Below are 22386 nucleotides of genomic sequence, written 5' to 3' on the forward strand. Positions count from 1 at the left end.
TAAAACTCATTGATTACTGTTGATGGGAATATTGGCTACAGTTGCTAAATCAGTTGTAAAACTTTTGCACTCAGCATGTCAGTCTATGGTCTTTTCGATCATACCAGTGAGATATTCCAAAGCAAATGAATGTGCTAAGCTAGCTAATGCTAGTTAGCATCTTACCTTGGAGTGAACTAAGGAGCTTTTGTTGATCTTCGGTGGATGTTGCTATGAGTGAGTTCTCATCTTTTCTTTCGTGTTTTGCCTCCAGAAAAGCAGAAAATGTAAAACTCCCTCTAGATACTGATCATATCTGAGAGTGTGAGTTTTCAGGGGATCTCACTTTTTTTCACTTTTTTGTGGTCAGAAATGTCAGATACACCATATGAAGCACGTATTATTCCTATCAGTGCTAACATTTGCGGTAGAGAAATGAGTGAGTCGGCTCCCTTGTTCTACTTTCGGTCTATCAGTATGCTGATTACAAAAAGGAAAAAAATCAATGAAGACGATTCAGCACAAGCTGAGTGGGAAAATTTGTTCTTCTGTTTTGTTTAACAGCAGGTTGCATTAATGGAGTTCTTTCCTTTTTCTTTTTTTTGCTTTCTTTGCATTAAAGTAGGTGAAGTTTATGACATTGTGCCACTATACTGTGAAGGCAAGAACAGTAGGCAGCCATAGCTTTATTTAAGTAATGAAGACTCACCCTCATGCAGGAATCATACGTCAACAATAACCTCATTGGCAATATTTGAGAGCCCCTCCTAAAATTTACACAAATCATGTTTTCAGATGAGTTTGTTTATCATTAAGAGGAACCAAACTCCAGCTGGCTTACCTGTAGGTTGTACCTTGTTTTTTGCTGCTTGACTGGAGGTCCATGTGCACCACTTTTCTCATTTTGTCTCTTTCTGAATGCCAGACAGGCCTCGTGATGAGTCATGGTTGCTAATGTGGGACTGGACAGTGGCTGGTCTTGGGAATGGACAGTTGCACCAGGTACAACAAAATTAAAAGTAGGTTTGGTATCCCCTAGTACAAAGGCCTTCACAGCAGCATTCACAGAACATCCTGGTTGGTTCTAGCCTATTTTGTCTTCACATTGACATGAGTAAAGTGTATTCACTGATGAGCCAAAACATCATGACCTAGTATGAGTTTTGGTCAATGACTCTACAAGACCTGTGAAGATGTGCTGTGGTATCCAACACCAAGACAAGGCAGTAAATCCTGCAAGCCCTGGAATTTGCAAGTTGGGGCTTCAGTGGGTCAGATTTGTTCTCCAACACCCTTTCTCCAGCTCATGGTGTGTTCCTCCTTGGACCACCGCCAGCAGATACTCATCACTGCTGACTAGGAGCAGACGAGCTGACAAGCTTTCAGTGTTACTCCAATGTGGTCATTTGGCCCTAACTACCTGGTTCTCAGCAAACTATCTCAAGTCTTTACACCTGCCCATTATACCCACATCTAACCCTTCGCAGGCACCAAGATAATCAACTTCATCCAGTTCATGTGGTAGTGCTCATCATGCTGGCTCAGAAGTATAAACTGAATTCACTCACTTATTATACAGTTTTAGTGACTGTTGACATCTCATGAAGTACTTGATTAGGACTTTATTCATGGAGAGATCATCTATAATGAATAATAAAGATGAATAATGTGACATTGCTGACCTTTACATGACAAGAGACAGTAATCATTCAGTTTAACACCCCACCCACCACCAAAAACAACACACAGTGTGACTAACTTTTAGTCACATATGTGGGGAATAACCACTAGATTGATGACATACATTCATGCTATCATAACTAACACATCAGTTCACAATCTGATCACAGATCACAGATCACAAACTCATTTTCAAGGATCACTCCAAAGACAGCTTTAAAAACAAGAAAGCCTAAACCAGTTGATCTCTGTTCACACTACAGTTCCAAAGTTTGGAGTCACTCAGACAATTTCCTGTTTTCCATGAAAACTCCCACATTTATCCATGTGCTAACATAACTGCACAAGGGTTTTCTAATCATCAATGAGCCTTTCAACACCATTAGCTAACACAATGTAGCATTAGAACACAGGAGTGATGGTTGCTGGAAATGTTCCTCTGTACCTCTATGGAGATATTCCATTAAAAATCAGCTGTTTCCAGCTACAATAGTCATTTACCACATTAACAATGTCTACACTGGATTTATCATTGATTTATTGTTGTCTTCATTGAAAAAAAATGCTTTTCTTTCAAAAAAAAGACATTTCTAAGTGATTCCAAGCTTTTGAACGGTAGTGTAATAACATATAGTAAAGTACAAGAAAAATATACAAAAAATATCGTAAAAAATATGGTAAAACATTGTAAAAAATACAGTAAAGATATAGTAAAATATCGTAAAAAATACAGTAAAATATTGTGAAAATTTAGTGGAAAAAAATACACAATATCTACACTGGATTTATCATTCATTTAATGTTATCTTCATTGAAAAAACTGCTTGTCTTTCAAAAATAAGGACATTTCTTAGTGACCCCAAACTTTTGAACAGTAGTGTATTTCAGAGGGAAATATTTTACATTTTACTGAGATTGCAAATCAGGATTTAACATGCAAAAATATGTCAGACTCTTGAAATATTATGAATTACAATTAGAACAAATCAAACTGTATATACTAAGCTTGAAAAAAATGATTAATTTGATCATTATCTTGTCAGAAAATCTAGCATTTATGTGCGTGCGTGCGTGCGTGCGTGCGTGCGTGCGTGCGTGCGTGCGTGCGTGCGTGCGTGCGTGCAGGTTTTACATCATTAATCATATCAGTCACTTCCCCAGCAGCTAGTGAGGAGTTGCTGCTGTTCCGGCCGGCTGCTTTCTTGCTGTTAACATGCAGGTCATACACAGTAGCTGACCTGCAGCTTGACTTATTTTCAGTAACTATAAATAAGATTTAGATCAGATTTTTTGTACTGTGTAGCTATATACAGGGTTATACTGCAGTTAGCATGGGGGTGGCTTCATGGTGCTCTTAATCATTTAGAAATATCACGTCCTCCAGCTTCTACTGAAACTGTTGCACAAGACACGACTTCCCCTTTACTCCCATTTGCAAAACATGTTTCTAATCTAATCATGTTCACTGCAGTGATAATATCAGACTCTTCTAACACCTCCCTGAGTTTTCACATGACATACCAGAGCAGAGTGGAGGGAAAGTCCTGTACCTGAAAGCATCACTTTTTGCTGAAGTCCCTGTTCATTCTTGACAGCTTGTTTTTTTTCCTTCCCTCTCCTCTAAATGGCAGAAATTTAAAGCAGGGCTATAATTTATCACAGAGCAGCATACAGGGTGAAATTTAACATTTGCCACTGAAGGAAAAATGAGACGCTGATGCAGGCGGGTAGTTTGGCAAGTGATCTGCTTTAACATAGAACCCATGCTAGGACCAAATTTAGAGAACATAATGAACGCTGAATAATGGTGTTTACAACCGTGGGTGGTAAAATGACAAGCTGACTTATGATTGGTGTCATTATTGTAAAATGCAGGTCATACGTGCTCTTAAGTGTTAAAATAAAGAGCAGAATAAATAGACAGAAGATTCCAGTGTTCTGCAAACAGCTGTTTTAAAGGCTCAGTATACATCAGACTAAGGCTGACATTTAAACAGTGCAGGGACTCATAAAGCACCACACATATTTGCTCATTTTCTGGTCATCCTTCTCTTATTTTAATTTGTTCTATGCAGTCACAAGTAACAAAAGCACATTTAATGACAGGCGTCTCACTGCAGTTTGATTAATTCTTCTATCAGTGGTGTTATTTAGTAGTTCTATACCCAAATAAGGTGCAGTAAGATATGAAACGTGTTTTCTCAAATGATTCTAAAGTTTAGCGGTGTAAGCCTGTAGAATAAATCATCTTTAGACAGTTACTTTCATGCATGTGTGTATTGTTTATTTGTAGAAAAGGCTGCACTCATGAAAAACATTTTACATGAAAATATTTGTCTTAGATGTGTAGAAAACATTCTCAGATTGTAAAAAAGAAGGTGCATGCGTAGAAAAGTTTTGAATTTGTAAATAAAAGAAATGCAGACATTATTTGCATTGGTAGAACATATCAAAGGCACATATAGAAAAGATTTGAAAAGTAATTGCATGTGTACAAGTGATTTAAATTCAGCCAGCCTCTTGAAGAAGAGGTGAAACATCTCTAAGAAATCCAGTTGCCTTCTTCTGAGGCACTTAGGATTGCCATGATTTGATGACTGAGAGTCTACACTAATATATTTTTAAGGAAATATCCATAAGGTGAAAAAACGTAGCATGTAGGCTACAAAAACAGCATCCAAATGAAACACCACCAGCAGCCATGAAGCTCTTCAACACTTTTCAACCTTTTTCAGAGCAGCCTGCTCACTGTTTTCTTTCCAAGTTAAAACTGGCATCATGTAAAGCGTGATAAGGAGACAAAAATACATCAACACAATATACTATCATCAACTGGGATTCATATAAAAGCACTTTAACAAAAAAAACATTGTGTTCATTATACATTTGCCTAATAAATATGTTCTAAAAAGCAACAACGTAAGAAAAAAAAATCAATAGTCACAAGCAGCTCAAACAGCTGAAATATGCTGGGAGGAGAAAACGATGGAGAGAGAAGTCCAATTTTCATCACCTTTGTCAAACTTAGAGCTTAATAAATCAACCCCTGATTAGTAAAGTCACCAAAATCAGTTTGTGAAGATCTAGTGTAATCCAGAAGCCAAACCAAAACAAACCAAATCACTGAGGCATCATGTTCAGTGCTGAATTAGAAATAAAGTCTCTACAATGCATTTAGACAGATGGAGTGGCAGCTTCTCCTCCCCTCTGGTTACCTTTATTATGGTTAAAAACGCAGGTAACCAGAATATAGTGGACATCAAGATAGGTGCATATGTAGCTAAAAATAACTAGGATAGAACTGCAGTTTCACACTTTCACACGTTGCACTTTAAATACATCAGCAGACTAATTTGATTGATCTTCTTGGGGCTTTGACCCTGCAGTGGAAATGCAAATCACAAATCCTCCAGGGACCTGAGTTCTTGGGAAAATAAAGCTCTGGAAGGTTTTTGGCAGAAAAGCAACTCAAGAAATCGCTACAACACACATTTGTTTTATGATGCAGTGTATGCTAATTTTTCTGCTTTATTCTGACTAGAAGAGAAACTGTAGGGGTACTCAGACGTCACTGATCTCCACCTTGACCATCCTAAAAACACATAAACTCAGACGGCACTGTGCTTAATTGTAAAATCGTGGTTTGTTAAACACATGGCATTCCTGAGAAAGACCTAAAGCACATTTGGTGTACTTTTTGTGGACATGTTGATGGTGCTGTGTTGACTGACAGCGAAGTAGCGCTTTAAGCTCGGGAAGCGTTTAACCAGCAGCTGTCGGAAATAGTTCTGGAATTTTTTCCCTACAAATGTGTAGAAGATGGGACTGATGCAAAAGTAAATGTAGGTAAGGGTACGAGTGAAGTGAAGTGCATAGCCCAGCCTCTGTCCTTCCTCACAGCTAGTGGCGTCATCGTGCATCAGCTTTACAATATTGTAGGGAGTCCAGCAAATGAAAAACAACAGTACAATGACAAAAATCAGAATGACTGTCTTGAACTTGGTGACTATCTTGGATGACATGACAGTGATTGCAATCCTAACATAGCAGTAGATAATAACAACCAGAGGGAAGATCAAGAAAAGAAGCTGAAGGTAACGTTCAGATGCTATCAGCTGTTCAACGTTAATATTAGGAAGATCCTCATCACCTGGATCCTCATCACAGTAGATTTTGTTGTCAAGAGGATAAACAGAAGCAGTGTGGAGAATCATGGGTCTGATGCACGTCAAGCCACTGACCAGCCACACCACACCACAGGAGATCACAGCGTAGTTTCGGTTCCTCACATGTGACGCCTCCAAGGAGTACACAACTGCAAGGTGTCGGTCGAAGGTCAGAAGAGTGAGGAAGAGGACGGAGCTGTAGAAACCCAGGTAGTAGACACTACCAACAATCTTGCACATAAGTTTGCCAAAGATCCAGGTGGTGAGCTGCATGTAGACACCCAAGAAGGGAAGGCTGCTCATGAAGATCACGGAGGACAAGACCAGGTTCAGCAGCAAGATGTTGGTCACAGTGGTCAGCCTCTCAAACCTGCAGGGTGGTCAGTCAGAAAGGTATCATTAGAGAGAAGCAGAGACTACTTAAGGGTGAAGCATTTTATGATGATGCATCGATGGATTGGTTTATGGCAGCCAAGAAAATCTGCACATTTTAAGCATCACTGACATTCATAGATGCAGTCATACTGGACTAGGAGAATTTTTTATTTCAGTCCACTCAACACAGTTCTTCCTGTGCCATCTTTTTGTGACTGTATTCAACCTGCTAATTGTTGAAATTGACACTGGAAATGTGACCATTTCATAACGCTGTACTCTGCGGCTGTACTCCCAACAAGCCTCCAGTTAACATCCATTTACATTTTAGTGAAAAGGCTCTCTAGTAGATGTGGTAATTTGTCTTTAGGGGTAGAGGATGTCAGGTGGAGTTCTTATAGAGCAGTAAACAGCACAACCTTTAGCATGGAAAGCCCTCAAACCCTAATCCTAACCCAACAAAATAAGAATTTTTCCCTATTCCTAACCAAACCTTAAGCAGAGTAGCATCACACCACGGGTTTTTTTGTATAGCGTCATCCAGTGAATGGGATTCAAGGCTGTCAAAGGAGAGAACTCTTTTATGCGTCACTTTCGACTTTGATAAAAAACACGCACATAGAGGATGCTATCCTCTTTTTCTCCTTCTGTGAAATGCTGGAACTTTGAAATTGATTTGCAAGCAAACTAGTTTGGTTCAAGCCGTAATCAGACTGGTTAGTTGACAGCATATATTACTGCATAGATCATCCATAATACAGAGAAAACCCACACGAGGACATAAGCAATCAATACATGGTTACTCTGTGAATCCATACAGAACACATGCTAAGGAAAAATACTTCCTGAAACCATAAATTAGGAGAAAAAGCAGGAGATCTGAGCAACATCTCCATTTCATCCACATGTGGGCATATTAACCGCTTCCAAGCCAATAAATCAGAAGTGGCTGACATCATGTTTATGTTCATTTAAATCTGTAGATGTATATTTATGTTCACAGGGCCTTGCTTTTAGGGCTCATTTGGTTTAACAAACACACATGTAGTTGCATCAACGTATAAAGATACAAACAACGTGTTTGGAATTACATGTAATATGGTTTTTGATTGGTAAATGTCTCCTGTGTTTATGAACAAAAATGTCTGAAGTTCCTTTACAGCCCAATCAGACTTAATGAAGATTAATTTTAAGATTAAGAAAGAGTTTAGGGCAAAATATTGAGGGAACACTGCTTCTAAATTCTTTTTAAAAGGGAATCCAAATGTAACTTTGGATTATTTGGGTTTATACCTGACAATATAAAGTGCTTTGAGATGACAGGTTATGAACTGGTGCTACATAAATAAAATGGAACTGAAAACACACGACCCAAATAAATTACTAGATCAACTGTGCCAGCGTTATCTGATACAGAAAGAACATACATTTTGTGTTCCGGCTTGCATAATGTGAGATTATGTGGAAAGAAACGTTGGTGAAATCTGTCATTTTGCACTGATCAAATCATCCATCACTGATGTTAGCCGTCCTATCTGGCTGTTACCGTCTGAACTAGGTCAGAAAGTCCACGTGAAGGCCAACTAATCATTTATGTTGCACTGCATATGTGACTTATGCAGACTGCATGTTATATGTTTAGCATTCTGTATAACCGTAGCGGCTCATGATAAACAGCATTATTAGTGTTTAAATAAGGTTTAAGCCATCTTATCTCTGCCAACTTCTATTCACAGTGAGTGTCATCATGACCAAGAGGAAGGATGCCAGTGATGTATGTCAGTTTTTAGGGCATCCTGAGAAAAGATCAACGTTGAGAGCAGAAGGTGAGCACCACTCAGGTGAGAGAAGTAAATCGTAGTACAAGGGATGAGTCAATGTTTTTAGTTTAATAATCTTTGCTATTCAGATAAGAAGTGGTCAGTAATCCATTCCTGAACATCCTGGCAATGAACACAAATTACTGACTGATAACATGATCACTGCTGAAAGAGAGACAGAGGGACAGGATGTCGCATAGAGAGCAGTTAACGTGACGGAAGCAAAAGCAGCACATATGTATGGGTATTCATGGGTATTTCATGTGGGCATTACACTGACTCAAAACCCCCTCCTAAACACCGATGGAGAGCCAGACACCCGTGGAGGCCCTGAGTCCGAGCCGGGCAGGTCAGACCAAGACCTGCTCAGTATTAGGTAGGTGGTGTTTTAGTTAAACTTTTTTCTTCAGACCAAAGAAATGTATTTTAGATGCCGTAAGGGGAATGGCACAGCTGTGCACCAAAATGGCTCAATAGCGCCCCCTGTAAAAAAAAACATTTAGTACAGCCAGTACATGTGACCTAGACTTATGAAATTTGGTGGACATATGTAACTCATCAAGACACACAAACATGTAAATGATACAATAGTTGTACGAGGTCAGCCACAAGGACTGATTGTGAAGTAGAATTTAGAAAGTCCTCCTTTGCACAGAATAACCTATCTATTAAAGATTGCAAAACCTGGAATACTTTAAGTAGAGCTATCAGAGAAAACTCCACTTTTAAAAGACAGTCTAAGACATGGCTGACTGACAATCAAACATGTGAACATTGAGGAATTCAAGCATTTTAAAATGAAATATTTTAAAAACAGGCTCTTTAACTAAATGCAGTTTATGACAGGCTATGCCTAGTAAGCACTTTTCTAAAATAGTAGCACTTTAGGGTAGGTTTAACCCAGTCAGTATTAATCGTTGTTGTCTTTGTTTTACTATATTGTTTTTATACGTTTGTAACACTATTTTTTTTCTTTCGTGTGTGGGACAATGGATGGAAATTAGCCTTGTGTCAAATCTGGCGTATTTACTGCAACCTTGTGTAAACTGTTAAGAGATTGTACATTCATGAATATGCACTGTCCCATCCAAATAAATAAATAAACAAAATAAAATAAATACCCATGCCCAAAACCCAACAGGAAGTCGACCATTTTGAATTATGTGTCACATAATCAAGGGTTGTTGGTCGGGTCCTCGCATCCTTGCTGGTCAGCATATCCAAGCATGTCCACCAGGTGGCGCTGCAACTGAGGGTGTATTTCAGGCTATGGATGTGATGAGGGCAGGACTCTGATGACACATGTAAAGCTTGAGGCAGATAGGAGCATGTACATGCCAGTTAGACAGCATTTCCTGTTTCATGGCAAATTGTGGAAATTTCGCCAGTCACAGTTTCCACGCCCTCAGACTTTTGCGGACTATTTTTGATAACTTTTGATCACCCATGCCTGGTGTACAGCCTGGCCAAATGTCAGCTCTGTCAGGCCCCTCTGAGTTTATAGCTTCTGAAAATGTGCAAAAATTGGTCCAGTATAGTGTATATTAGTTAGAAGGTGTATTGGTCCCTGAATATTTTGGAAAGGCCAAAAATGTTATTTAATGGTCTTTTTTTTTGTTACTTACTTGTTCTACTTTCAAAGCTGAGAATAGAGAAATCAGATGAGAAAACTTATTTTTTTTAACCCAGTTCCATAATAATTGTGCACACTTCTAATTTCCCATGAGAGACAAAACTCTCACTTCTTTTGTTAAACCTTCAGGTTTGACGTTCAATAACCCTTTGATTGACTGAAAGCACTTTATGTGTTCAACAATAAACATAATCTGCCTAACAATTATCTTACTGCTGCGCTCCAGAGGAAAGGTGATGGACAGTACACAAAAATTCAGTCACTCAATACTGCAGTTCCAAATAAAAGATTTACCACATCTGACTTGTGGTAAAAGTTGTTCATTTTAGCAGAATAACTGCCCATGGTCATGTCTAAATTCTAAGAAATATCCACTATAGTATTGGTTAATATTTCATTGCTCAAATTGAGCAAAATACCAGTGGGAAGCTGAGTTTCATTACAACTATTCAAAAAGAATCCCCTTGCCTTGAGGAATATTGAAATCCATGCAGGACACATGCATTATGCATAAAAGATCAGCAGCAGCAACATGACAAGACTTACATTTTCTTAGAAACTCTGTGGTGTCAGAGATATGAGGGCAGTGGATGAACTGCAACTTTGTGATGAAACTCTGCATATTCACTGTGTACCTGCTGTAATGACTCTGCCAGGGGGGTTGTTGGCCTCTATGGATTTTTGTCAGATGCATGTGATAGTACTAACAGGGCATTCCTGTCACAACAAGTTCTAGTTATTGTGTGTGATGTGACTTTCTCTGAAACTATTCTTTAGAACACTTTGTTTTCTCTGGTTAACAACAGCTCCACCTTTACCTGCATACATACTTTATTGTACAAAGCCAATCTACTGATACACTATATTGCCAAAAGTATTGGCTCACCCATCCAAATAATCAGAATCAGGTGTTCCAATCACTTCCATGGCCACAGGTGTATAAAATCCAGCACCTAGGCTGCAGACTGCTTTTACAAACATTTGTGAAAGAATGTGTTGCTCTCAGCAGCTCAGTGAATTCCAGCATGGAACTGTGATAGGATGCCACCTGTGCAACAAATCCAGTCGTGACATTTCCTGGCTGCTAAATATTCCACAGTCAACTGTCAGCTGTATTATAAGAAAGTGGAAGTGTGTAGGAATGACAGCAACTCTGCCACCAATGGTAGGACACGTAAACTGATGGATGCTGAGGAGCATAGTGCCAAGAGGTGGCCAACTTTCTGCAGAGTCAATCGCTACAGACCTTCAAACTTCATGTGGCCTTCAGATTAGCTCAAGAACAGTGCTTCAGCAGAGAGCTTCATGGAATGGGTTTCCATGGCTGAGCAGCTGCATCCAAGCCATACATCACCAAGTGCAATGCAAAGCGTGGGATGCAGTGGTGTAAAGCAGCCACCACTGGACTCTAGAGCAGTGGAGACGCCTTCTCTGGAGTGACCAATCACGCTTCTCCATCTGGCAATCTGATGGACCAGTCTGGGTTTGGTGGTTGTCAGGAGAACCATACTTGTGGGACTGCATTGTGCCAAGTGTAAAGTTTGGTGGAGGGGGGATTATGGTCCCAACTTTGTGGGAACAGTTTGGAGCTGGTCCCTTCCTCTTCCAACATGACTGTGCACCAGTGCACAAAGTAAGGTCCATAAAGACATGGATGACAGAGTCTGGTGTGGATGAACTTGACTGGCCTGCACAGAGTCCTGACCTCAACCCCATAGAACACCTTTGGGATGAATTAGAGTGGAGACTGAGAGCCAGACCTTCTGGTCCAACATCAGTGTGTGACCTCACAAATGTGCTTCTGGAAGAATGGTCAAAAATTCCCATAAACACACTCCTAAACCTTGTGGACAGCCTTCCCAGAAGAGTTGAAGCTGTTCTAGCTGCAAAGGATGGACTGACGTCATATTGAACCCTATGGATTAGGAATGGGATGTCACTTAGGTTCATATGTGAGTCAAGGCAGGTGAGCCAATACTTTTAGCAATATAGTGTATGTCTTTTAAATAATCCTTCTTGTGTAAGTCATGGCTGTTATAGTTACAGTTTGTGGTTGAGTTTCTGCAAAGCACCATTTTGACTCGTGATGGATTCTCTTTTGTTACTTGTGCAGGATAATTTCCTTGTTTTCACGTACACTGTAAAAAATGTTTGTACATTTTATGGTGAAAAACTGTCAAATTAAGACAGGAAAAATCTATTATGTAAACTTGCAAATTTTTAAAGGTTTAAACTTTATTTTTACAGTAAAATACGGAATGAAGCATATTTTTTAACCCTAAAATCGACATTATCAATCCATTTATTTATCACAAATGTAGAAAATGTTTTACCATAATTTTACGGTAGCATTCTGGTGGCCACAGCTGCCGGCATTTTACTGTAAGAACAACCTTTTTTTTTTTTACAGTGTAGGCTTAGAGAAGAGTTTATCCACTCACCGATGGATGATGACCAGGACCAGCCCGTTGCCTAAGAGACTGAATACAAACATGAAGTAGTACAGCATGGCCAGCTGAGCTCCCACGTAGTTGTCATCATCCCTAAGACATAGTCCAGATGTATCGTTGTCATCATCGGCATATATTTCCATCTTCACCTTGAAAATTAGCAGGTAAATCTGTCCCAAACAGAAATGTAGCCATCAAACATAGCATCAACAAAATAATGGAATCAGAATGAACTTCAACTTGAAAGATGATTGTCTTTTCAGAGTAGTTTGGAGCACATGAGGGATGTTGCATTCTGTCAACTAGAAAACAAGCCTTTAACTGAGAAACCCTGAAGAGCCTGAGAAATAAAAGCAGATGTGAGAGTGAGCATCATGCTAAGCTGAGCGTTCTTACCGCCTGGCCAGCAGAGGAGCTTCTGCTTGTTGTCTGACTCAGAGTTCAAGCCACTCCAGCATAAGACCTCCAACTAGAGGAAGTGCGTGCATGTGTGCGTGCGTGCGTGCGTGTGTGTGGGTGGGTGTGCATGTGGGCACGTGTGCGTGTGTGTGTGTAGGTGTGTGTGTGTGTGTGTGTGTGTGTGTGTGTGTGTGTGTGTGTGTGTGTGTGTGTGTGTGTGTGTGTGTGTAGGTGGGTGTGAATGAGGGGAAGAACTAGCTGAAAGCCCAACTCAGCAGCACACCCTCTAAAGGCAGCTCCTCCCTGAGCAGCTAGTGTACATGACATAATATAACGTGACAGAAAGAATCACAGAGATGACTGTCTAAGAAGAATTTAGAGGAGTAACGCCAGGAAGCAGCAAAATGCAGAAAATATTTCCCAGCATGTTTGACGAGCCCTGAGTGAGCCGTTAGATTATTCAGCAGTAAACCTACCAGGAAAGTTTGATACTAAGAGCCTGACCGGCTGCTGCAGGTTGGTATCAATAACACCGTGGCCACTGTTATTGATAGAAATGACAAAGGTAAGTTTTTACATGCAGCGCTAGTCAGAACAGTCCTACAGACTAAACAGTTGGAGGTAATTAAAAAATAAAATTCCAGTTCCACAAAAACCACTGTCACATCCAGCTACCTTACAGTTCTGGTCAGTGTCAGCTGAATGTTTTGCTGAGGAGCAGTACTCTGTTTGCACTTTGTAAAAGGAAGATATTCAATTTCACTCCTCCAGATACACATCAAGTATGCAAGCAAGTATGTCAACATTCAGACTAGCATCACAGACACCGTCTTTGTAAATGTCGATAAAATCTCTGGAAAACATCCAGAATGCAAAAACACAACAGGAACATGGAGCCTGCAGATTTGAAAAGGTTGATTTAATCGAGTATTTTTGATTTCAACAAACAGCTACAGGAGCTATATGAAACAAACACCAAGCAGTTATGAAGCTCTTCAGTCCTGTATTTGGTGTGGCCTACTCACTGTTTTCTCTCCATGTTAGACGAACTTCATACAAAACTTGAGTAGTTGGACAAAAAAACATAAAAATAAAAACAACATGTGATCATTGTGGTTTTTTATATAATGTAAAAGCATTTTTTGATTCACCATACACAGAATATATGATAATAAGCTTTTAAAAAATGAACAAACAATACAAGATTCAGATATGGACAAAATCAATTAAAGTCACAAGTATAGTCACAAACAGATTCAAGGACATATGAACAATACCTGGGCAGTGAGTTTGCAGAGCCACTGTTTTCAATAATGCACAATGTATTTGAATATCCTGCTGCTCAACTGTGAAAAGAGTCAATCTGTAATTTAATCCTACATTTACTGCTACATAAATTTGTTTAAAAAAAACTGATTTTGGCCTTGCAGTCTTTTTTTTTTTTTTTGCAATTTCTGCTGACATTTGAGTAAGACGTGGGCAAGTATCATTTTTGATACTTTAACTGTCAGAGACAATCAATAAAATAACAACAAATGCAGCATGATGACAAAAAATGCTTTTTGAATAGCATCTAGAGCCTTTTATACACCAGATATTTAAGGAACAAATGATCCCTTTCTGGTCTAATTTTTCTGTACTTAATGAATTACCCTTAATTTGATCATTTTCTGATTGCTCAAGTACTGTATGCTAGCGTATATTTTAAGTATTATTATGCACTCAAATTTTTTTAACCAGCAACTACGAACACATTGGTTTGTCATTTGTAGGAGAAAATAATCTCGATCAGGGTTGTCAAACATGCGGCCCGCAGGCCAAAAGCGGCCTTCCAGAGGTCCTCCAGAGGGTCCAATCTGGCCCTCAAAGTGTAAAAACTCCAGAGAAGACATTAAGTCATTAGTAAAAAAAAAATTTAACATAATTTTTTGACCCTAACAAGTTGTTTTGATCATAAAGTAAAATACGAGATTGTTCATTGTTCTTTTGTGTCTCATTTTTGTAATATTTTGTCTGATTTTTGTTGTTTTTTGTCTTTGTTTGCCTTTTTGTTTTGTTTCTCATTTTTGTCATTTCTGTTTCCTTTTGGTCTCACTAGTGTTGTTTGTCTACTTTTTTGTTGTTTTAATTGTTGTTTTTGTCATTTTTGATCTAGTTTTTTTTGTCCATTTTTTGTTGCTTTGTAACTTTTTTGTCAATTTTTTGTCTCTTTTTTTGTATTGTTTCATGTTGTGTCTCTCATTTTTTGTCATTTTGTGTCTCATTTTTGTCATTTTGTGTCTTGTTTTTTAAATATTTTGTCCTGTTTTTGTTTCCTCTGATCTAGATGGTGCAGCCCAAGATGCTTCGGACGTTGGTGCACAAGATCTTTTTTCCTCTGCGAAACTTCCTCGTCATTAGCTCTTGGAAAGCTAAAGTTCATCTCATGAAATTGTTCTATAGCAAGTTCATTTGGATTGGCCACAGTTAATCCAACCAGAGTGTGAACTAAACTGTGCTAAGATTTCAGTGATGTCCACCTTAAAGAAAGCAAACTTCTCCAGTTGTTTGCAAAACCTTCCCATCCCTACACCTCATTTGGTGTACTTTTTGTGGACATGTTGGTTCTGCTGTATTGACTGACAGAAATGTAGCGCTTTAAGCTCGGGAAGCGTTTAACCAGCAGCTGTCGGAAATAGTTCTGGAATTTTTTCCCTACAAATGTGTAGAAGATGGGACTGATGCAAAAGTAAATGTAGGCATTGTTACGAGTCATTTGAAGTGCATAGCCCAGCTTCTGTTGTTTCTCACAGCTAGTGGCTTCATCATGCATCAGCGTTACAACGTTGAAAGGGATCCAGCAAATGAAAAACAACAGTACAACGACAAAAATCAGCCTGACTGTCTTGAACTTGGTGACTATCTTGGATGACATGACAGTGATTGCAATCCTAACGTAGCAGTAGATAATAACAGCCAGAGGAAAGATCAAGAAAAGGAAAAGCTGAAGGTAAAATCCAGACATTCTCAGCTGACTAACATTAATATTAGGAAGGTCACCTGGATACTCATCACAGTAGGTTTTGTTGTCAATATAAACAAAAGTGGTGTGGAGAATCATGGGTCTGATGCACGCCAAGCCACTGACCAGCCACACCACACCACAGGAGATCACAGCGTAGTTTCGGTTCCTCACATGTGACGCCTCCAAGGAGTACACAACTGCAAGGTGTCGGTCGAAGGTCAGAAGAGTGAGGAAGAGGACGGAGCTGTAGAAACCCAGGTAGTAGACACTACCAACAATCTTGCACATAAGTTTGCCAAAGATCCAGGTGGTGAGCTGCATGTAGACACCCAAGAAGGGAAGGCTGCTCATGAAGATCACAGAGGACAAGACCAGGTTCAGCAGCAAGATGTTGGTCACAGTGGTCAGCCTCTCAAACCTGCAGGGTGGTCAGTCAGAAAGGTATCATTAGAGAGAAGCAGAAGCTTTAAGGGTAAAGCAATTACACACATGGACAAAATTGTTGGTACCCCTCGGTTAATGAAAGAAAAACCCACAATGGTCACAGAAATAATTTGAATCTGACAAAAGTAATGATAAAGAAAAATTCTATGAAAATTAACCAATGAAAATCAGACATTGCTTTTAAATTGTGGTTCAACAGAATTATTTTAAAAAATAAACTCATGAAACAGGTCTGGACAAAAATGATGGTACCCTTAACTTAATATTTTGTTGCACAACCTTTTGAGGCAATCACTGCAATCAAACCATTTGTGTAACTGTCAGTGAGACTTCTGCACCTCTCAGCAGGTATTCTGGTCCACTCCTCATCAGCAGACTGCTCCAGTTGTCTCAGGTTTGAAGGTTCCTTCTCCAGACGCCATGTTTCAGCTCCTTCCACAGATGTTCAATAGGATTTAGATCAGGGTTCATAGAGGCCACTTCACAATAGTCCAATGTTTTCCTCTTAGCCATTCTTGGCTGTTTTTAGCTGTGTGTTTTGGCTCATTATCCTGTTGCAAGACCCATGACCTGCGACTGAGACCAAGCTTTCTGACACTGGGCAGCACATTTCTCTCTAGAATACCTTGATAGTCATGAGATTTCATTGTACCTGCACAGATTCCAGACACCCTGTACCAGATGCAGCAAAGCAGCCCCAGAACATAACAGAACCTCCTCCATGTTTCACAGTAGGGACAGTGTTCTTTTCTTCATATGCTTCATTTCTGTGTCTGTGAACATAGAGCTGATGTGCCAAAAAGTTCCAGTTTTGTCTCATCTGTCCATAGGACATTCTCCCAGAAGCTTTGTGGCTTGTCAACATGCAGTTTGGCAAATTCCAGTCTGGCTTTTATATGATTTGTTTTCAACAATGGTGTCCTCTTTGGTCGTCTACCATGAAGTCCACTTTGGCTCAAACAACGACGGATGGTGTGATCTGACCCTGATGTAGCTTGATCTTGGAGTTCACCTTTAATGTCTTTAGAGGTTGTTCTGGGCTCTTTTGTTTCCATTCCTATTATCCATCTCTTCCATTTGTCATCAATTTTCCTCCTGTGGCCACGTCCAGGGAGGTTGGCTACAGTCCCATGGATCTTAAATTTCTGAATAATATGTACAACTGTAGTCACAGGAACGTCAAGCTGCTTGGAGATGGTCTTCTAGCCTTTACCTTTAACATGCTGGTCTATAATTTTCTTTCTAATCTCCTGAGACAACTCTCTCCTTGGCTTCCTCTGGTCCATGTTTAGTGTGGTACACACCATGTCACCAAACAGCACAGTGACTACTGTAACCCTATAAATAGGCCGACTGACTGATTACAAGTTTGTAGACACCTGTGATGCTAATTAGAGGACACACCTTGATTGAACATGTCCCTGTGGTCACATTATTTTCAGTCTTTTCTAGGGGTACCATCATTTTTGTCCAGGCCTGTTTCATGAGTTTATTTTTTTAAATAATTCTGTTAAACCACAGTTCAAAAGCAATGTCTGATTTTCATTGCTTAATTTTCATAGAATTTTTATTTATTATTACTTCTGTCAGATTCAAATTATTTCTGTGACCATTGTGGGTTTTTCTTTCATTAACCGAGGGGTACCAACAATTTTGTCCATGTGTGTATATTTCACTGTGACTGCAGACTGTTTAACTGACACCAGTAAATGGATTGGTTCCTGGCAGTGAATCAAATCTGTGCAGCTTTGAATCAGGAACATCCTGTCTCAGAGTGATGCAGAAAAACTAGTCCATGCATTTGTTACTTCTAGGCTTGACTACTGTAATTCCTTATTATCAGGTTGTCCCAATAGCTCTCTGAAACATCTACAGCTGATCCAAAATGCTGCAGCCAGAGTACTGAGGGGAGTTAGCAAGAGAGATCGTATTTCTCCTATATTGGTTTCTCTTCATTGGCTTCCTGTTAAATCTAGAATAGAATTCAAAATCCTTCTTCTGACATATAAAGCTCTTAACAATCAATCTCCATCATATCTTAAAGACCTGATAGTACCATATTATCCAAGCAGAACTCTTCGCTCTCAGACTGCAGGCTTACTTGTTGTTCCTAGAATCTCTAAAAGTAGAATGGGAGGCAGAGCCTTCAGTTATCAGCTCCTCTCCTGTGGAACCAGTTCCCAGTTTGGCTTAAGGAGGCGGACACCCTCTCTATTTTAAGGATTAGGCTTAAAACTTTCCTGTTTGATAAAGCTGATAGGGCTACTCAGGATCATCTGGTCTGTCCCTTAGTTATGCTGCTATAGGTTTAGACTGCTGGGGGATTCCCATGATGCACTTGGCTCCTCTCCTGTATTCTTTGCATACAGTAATATAACACTCTGCAGATGTCTCTGGATCTGGAGCTACACATCTGTGATCTTCACCATCTGCTACCCCCCCACTCTAACCCAACCGGTCGAGGCAGATGGTCGCCTTCCCTGAGCCTGGTTCTGTCTGAGGTTTCTTTTCCCCTCCCGATCACAGATGTTTTTGGTTCCTTGACACCATCGCTCATCGGGAATCCAAAGGCATCTTTGGATTGTTGGGTTTTCTGTTGTAACTCTAAGGTGTGTACTTTACTGTGCTAAGCGCTGTAAGATGACACATGTTATGAATCTGTGCTATATAAATTGAATTGAACTGAATCTTTAACATCAGTGACATTCGTAGGGAAAGTTTGTCTTTAGAGCCTGGACTACGGTGCCATGTCAGCAAAACAGATGTTGGAAGGTGCAGAGAAATGCAGTCAATGGGATGTCAGGGGTGCCAGATCAGAAAATACTTCTGTCATTCTTGTGGGCATTGTTATACAGAAGGACACACTTAGTTGTTTAGTTAGAAGGATAGCAGCTGTAAAGTAATATTTTGCTGCCTTCTCTGGTTCAGTATTTCATCCTACTAAACATTTGTGTGTGTTATTGCAGCTGTATCAAACCCTCTGTCATGTCAGAGGATCCTGGAAATCAAGTGTACATTCCTGCAGCAATGTAAGGACAGCTTGGACTGAACTGGTCAGCAACGACTAGTACAAACCATAAATCAGATTATCATCAATTTAACTTTGTGCTTCTTTGACAGGAATGCTTTTTTGTCTGATCAGGAATCAATGATGTAGCCATTAAGAGGGACAATCCAAAAAAAAAAAATCTTTGCTATGTAACAATAATTTGTGCAAAAATATACTGACATTATCTCATTGCAGATTGTTTTATGACACGTGGGCATTGCATTATTTCAACTCCAAACAATGTCCCTTAGGTGACTGGGCACAAATGTGTGAAACATCTCCAAGATGAGCTGAAAATGAAATAGCAGTGAGCAGGTTTCTCCTGGGATCCAAGCACCAATTAAATTCTGTTTGTTTGGAGGATGGCTAAATGATTCTGGTAAGAGAAAGTGTTCCTTCTGCCTCTTGTTTTTAGCCAATTCAGCGCTTGGCTGGGTCTGATCTAGGGGGAGATAGGAAGTGTGGCTGCAGTGAACTGTCCTTCCCATAATCATTTTCACATATTACCACTAGGAGTCTCTAAAGACACTGAAGGGTGATGTAACTGTAGATAATTTTAGTTTTTTTCCATCTTTATCTGCCCTAAAGAATGCAATTGTTCATAACAACAGCAACAGGAATCAAATATTACCTGTTTTAGCAAATCATAACTCCTGTAATATCACTGATGCTGATTTTATTTATTTCAGTTTGGATGAAAAATAGGACTAGAGCATTTTTTAGTTGTTTTTTTAAATTAATCTTTGCATATACTATATATACAAGCAATCTGTTTGAGGCTTTCAATGGCAACAAGGACATTCTCTTTCCTTGAGCTCCCTGCTCTCTGCAGCATCTCTTCAACCTTATAAACCAGAAAATCCTCTGTTATAAACAACACCTTCAATCCAAGGCCCAGGAAGACATTTCTGAGTTCTGCTCTGACATTTTCATTTATGTTCCCATTAACATTGACAGTATTTTCAGATTTCACTGCAATCTTTGTAATAGCAGTGGAGAGAGGATATGTGGTAGACTCTCTGGGGACTGAGGGGAGACTCTACAGTGAACAACTACTGTATTCCTCTGTCTATGGGAACAAGAACAAAAGCTCCCACAGCTGTATGACTTCACCCTAACGTCTGCCAGTTGTTTGTTTTTTTACTGACAACTTCATGACATCTTCAGTCAAATCCACCTGTGTCCCAAACGGTCTGGAACTGAGGCCTGTCACAGAACTGCTCCTCTCTGTCCTTTTCAAATAACACACTGAAATCGCTTTGGAAAGGTCTTAATTCAGCTTTATGGACTTTTTGGAGGTTGTACTGTTTTTTTTTAAATTGTGATTTTAGATTACAGTTAGTCATGGAATGATGGAAAAAACCAAACCCTGTTTGACACACTGTAATTAGACACACCAGCTGCTCTTCTGTTACATCTCTGACGAAGCCGCCACTCAAGGACTGAGACCACAAGTGGGTGTCACCAAGTCTGCCACGGCTCACATTCAAAGGATCACAACTTCACTTTACACTTGGTTAAAAGTTTCAATAACAGTGTAATGATGTATACTGTTAGAAGCTAAATCATTTAAAACTGAATTTGTTTAAATGAAACCACTTTAACCACTTATGCACTCAGTGATTTCATTGAGGCGTTCTGCTCACCGATGGATGATGACCAGGAGCAGTCCGTTGCCTAAGAGACTGAAGACGAACATAAAGTAGTAGAGGACGGATAGCTGAGATCCCAGGTTGTTGTCACCGTCCCTGCTACATGGTTGGACCGGTCCAACACCGTCATCACTGTAATTACTGTAGTCGTAATCAAACGTTGTAGTTTCCATCGTCTTCAGAAATGTTTCCAAGACAATCTGTCACAAACAGAAAAGCAGTCATCAAACATAACATCCATAGGAACGAACTGGAAATTACAAAGTGATTGTTTTCACAGAGAGCTGGAGAAGAAGGCCTTAAAATGAGAAAAACCCACAGAGCTGGACAATAAACACAGATGTTTCTGGGAATGAGCCGACTTACCGTCTGGCCTGAAGGGAAGCTCCCAACTGTTGTGTGACTCTGAAGGCCTGAGCTATCTGAGTCAAAGTGAGTTTAAGTCACTCCATGATAAGTCATCAAGCTAGAGGAAGTATGATAGAGGTGTGTGTGTGATTGTATGATTGCGTGAGTGTTAAAGCCCACACAGAAGCACACTCTCTACCCAGAACTGTTCCGATTCTGAAGCTGTGTCTGCACCAGTCTCACACTAAAACGTCCACAAGCTAACGGTGTTGTTCACAGTGCAACATGGATTATTTTGACAAAATAAGAAGTTTTAAAACTGTACATGCTTATTTTTTTCAGTTCCTGTTCTTATCACCATGGGAACCTAGAACAGCAGAGCTTTGTGTGGAACATTTGCACAGGTGTACTTTAACTAAAACCGCAATCTTTTCTTAAACCTACCCAAGTAGTGTTGGTATCTAAACTATCTAAAGTAGTTTTTATGTCTCTGCCTTTTGCAGCCTACAAAAGAAGACAGCATCAGTAAACAGCAGCTACATAAGAACATAATTAATGATTAAAAACACAGTAAAGTGTTCTGTTTATGTATAACCTGCAGAAAAAATAATTGGGCATCAAGAATAGGCCACGCAAATGTAGACAGTGCAGAATTTCACAGCTGAAACTAATGGATTTTGGGCGACAACGCTTTGACACATCTTGGTGTGGAACTTCCCTGTCCACACTGACAAGGAAGCAGCATATTAATATGACAGACACATTTGCAGTGACGACAGTCTAAGACAGGGGTGTCAAACGTGCGGTCCGCGGGCCCAAAATCGGTCTTCCAGAGGATCCAAAAAGCATTACAGAGAAGACATTAACTGTAGATTGTAAATTAGTAAAACTGTAAATTTAAAATTTAATTTCTAGACCATGGCTAGTTGTTTTGATCGTTAGGTAAAATACTAGATTGCTCATTTATTGTTTTGTCATTTTGTGTCTCATTTTTGTAATATTTTGCCTTGTTTTTATTGTTTTTTGTCTTTTTCTGTCTGACTTTTATCATTTGTGTCACATTTTTGTCATTTTGTTTCTCATTTTTGTCATTTTGTGTTTTCTTTTATTCATTGTTTCATGTATCATTTTTGGCATTTTATTTCACGGTTTTGGAAATTTTTTTGTCATGTTTGTCCATTTTTTTGTCGCTTTGTAACTTTTTTGTCAAACTTTTTGTCATTTTTTTGTTTTGTTACATGTTGTCTCATTTTTTGTCATTTTGTTTCTTGCTTTTGTCGTTTGTGTGTCATTTTCATAGTATTTCATCTTGCTTTTGTTGTTTTTTTTGTCTTATTTCAAGTGAAACCCTGTCATTCAGTTCCAGATAGCTGTGACTAAATGTTGT

The 22386-nt window shown here is 39.4% G+C and overlaps 2 protein-coding genes across 2 annotated transcripts; both read right to left on the minus strand.

Annotated features, from left to right (window-relative positions):
- Nucleotides 1-2463: 2463 nt before the first annotated feature.
- On the minus strand, nt 2464-12698 carry LOC111565401 (C-C chemokine receptor type 3-like). Its single transcript, XM_023265453.3, has 3 exons — nt 12500-12698; nt 12095-12273; nt 2464-6195 (listed from the first exon to the last, which is right to left on the minus strand). Exons 2-3 carry the CDS (start codon nt 12244-12246, stop codon nt 5334-5336), a joined length of 1014 nt encoding a protein of 337 aa, XP_023121221.1. The 5' UTR covers nt 12247-12273; nt 12500-12698; the 3' UTR covers nt 2464-5333.
- A 702-nt stretch (nt 12699-13400) lies between these two features.
- On the minus strand, nt 13401-21063 carry LOC111565406 (C-C chemokine receptor type 3-like). Its single transcript, XM_023265457.3, has 3 exons — nt 21018-21063; nt 20646-20851; nt 13401-15924 (listed from the first exon to the last, which is right to left on the minus strand). Exons 2-3 carry the CDS (start codon nt 20822-20824, stop codon nt 15069-15071), a joined length of 1035 nt encoding a protein of 344 aa, XP_023121225.2. The 5' UTR covers nt 20825-20851; nt 21018-21063; the 3' UTR covers nt 13401-15068.
- Nucleotides 21064-22386: the final 1323 nt, after the last annotated feature.

The sequence above is a fragment of the Amphiprion ocellaris genome, chromosome 22 (genome assembly GCF_022539595.1).
Source record: "Amphiprion ocellaris isolate individual 3 ecotype Okinawa chromosome 22, ASM2253959v1, whole genome shotgun sequence".
In the NCBI taxonomy this organism is placed as follows: domain Eukaryota; kingdom Metazoa; phylum Chordata; class Actinopteri; family Pomacentridae; genus Amphiprion; species Amphiprion ocellaris.

Coding starts and splice junctions, on each gene's coding strand:
- LOC111565401 (XM_023265453.3), bottom strand. CDS start 12,246: ATGGAAATATATGCCGATGATGACAACGATACATCTGGACTATGTCTT. Junction 6,196..12,094: donor GTCCTGGTCATCATCCATCG/GTGAGTGGATAA, acceptor ACCACCCTGCAG/GTTTGAGAGGCTGACCACTG.
- LOC111565406 (XM_023265457.3), bottom strand. CDS start 20,824: ATGGAAACTACAACGTTTGATTACGACTACAGTAATTACAGTGATGAC. Junction 15,925..20,645: donor CTCCTGGTCATCATCCATCG/GTGAGCAGAACG, acceptor ACCACCCTGCAG/GTTTGAGAGGCTGACCACTG.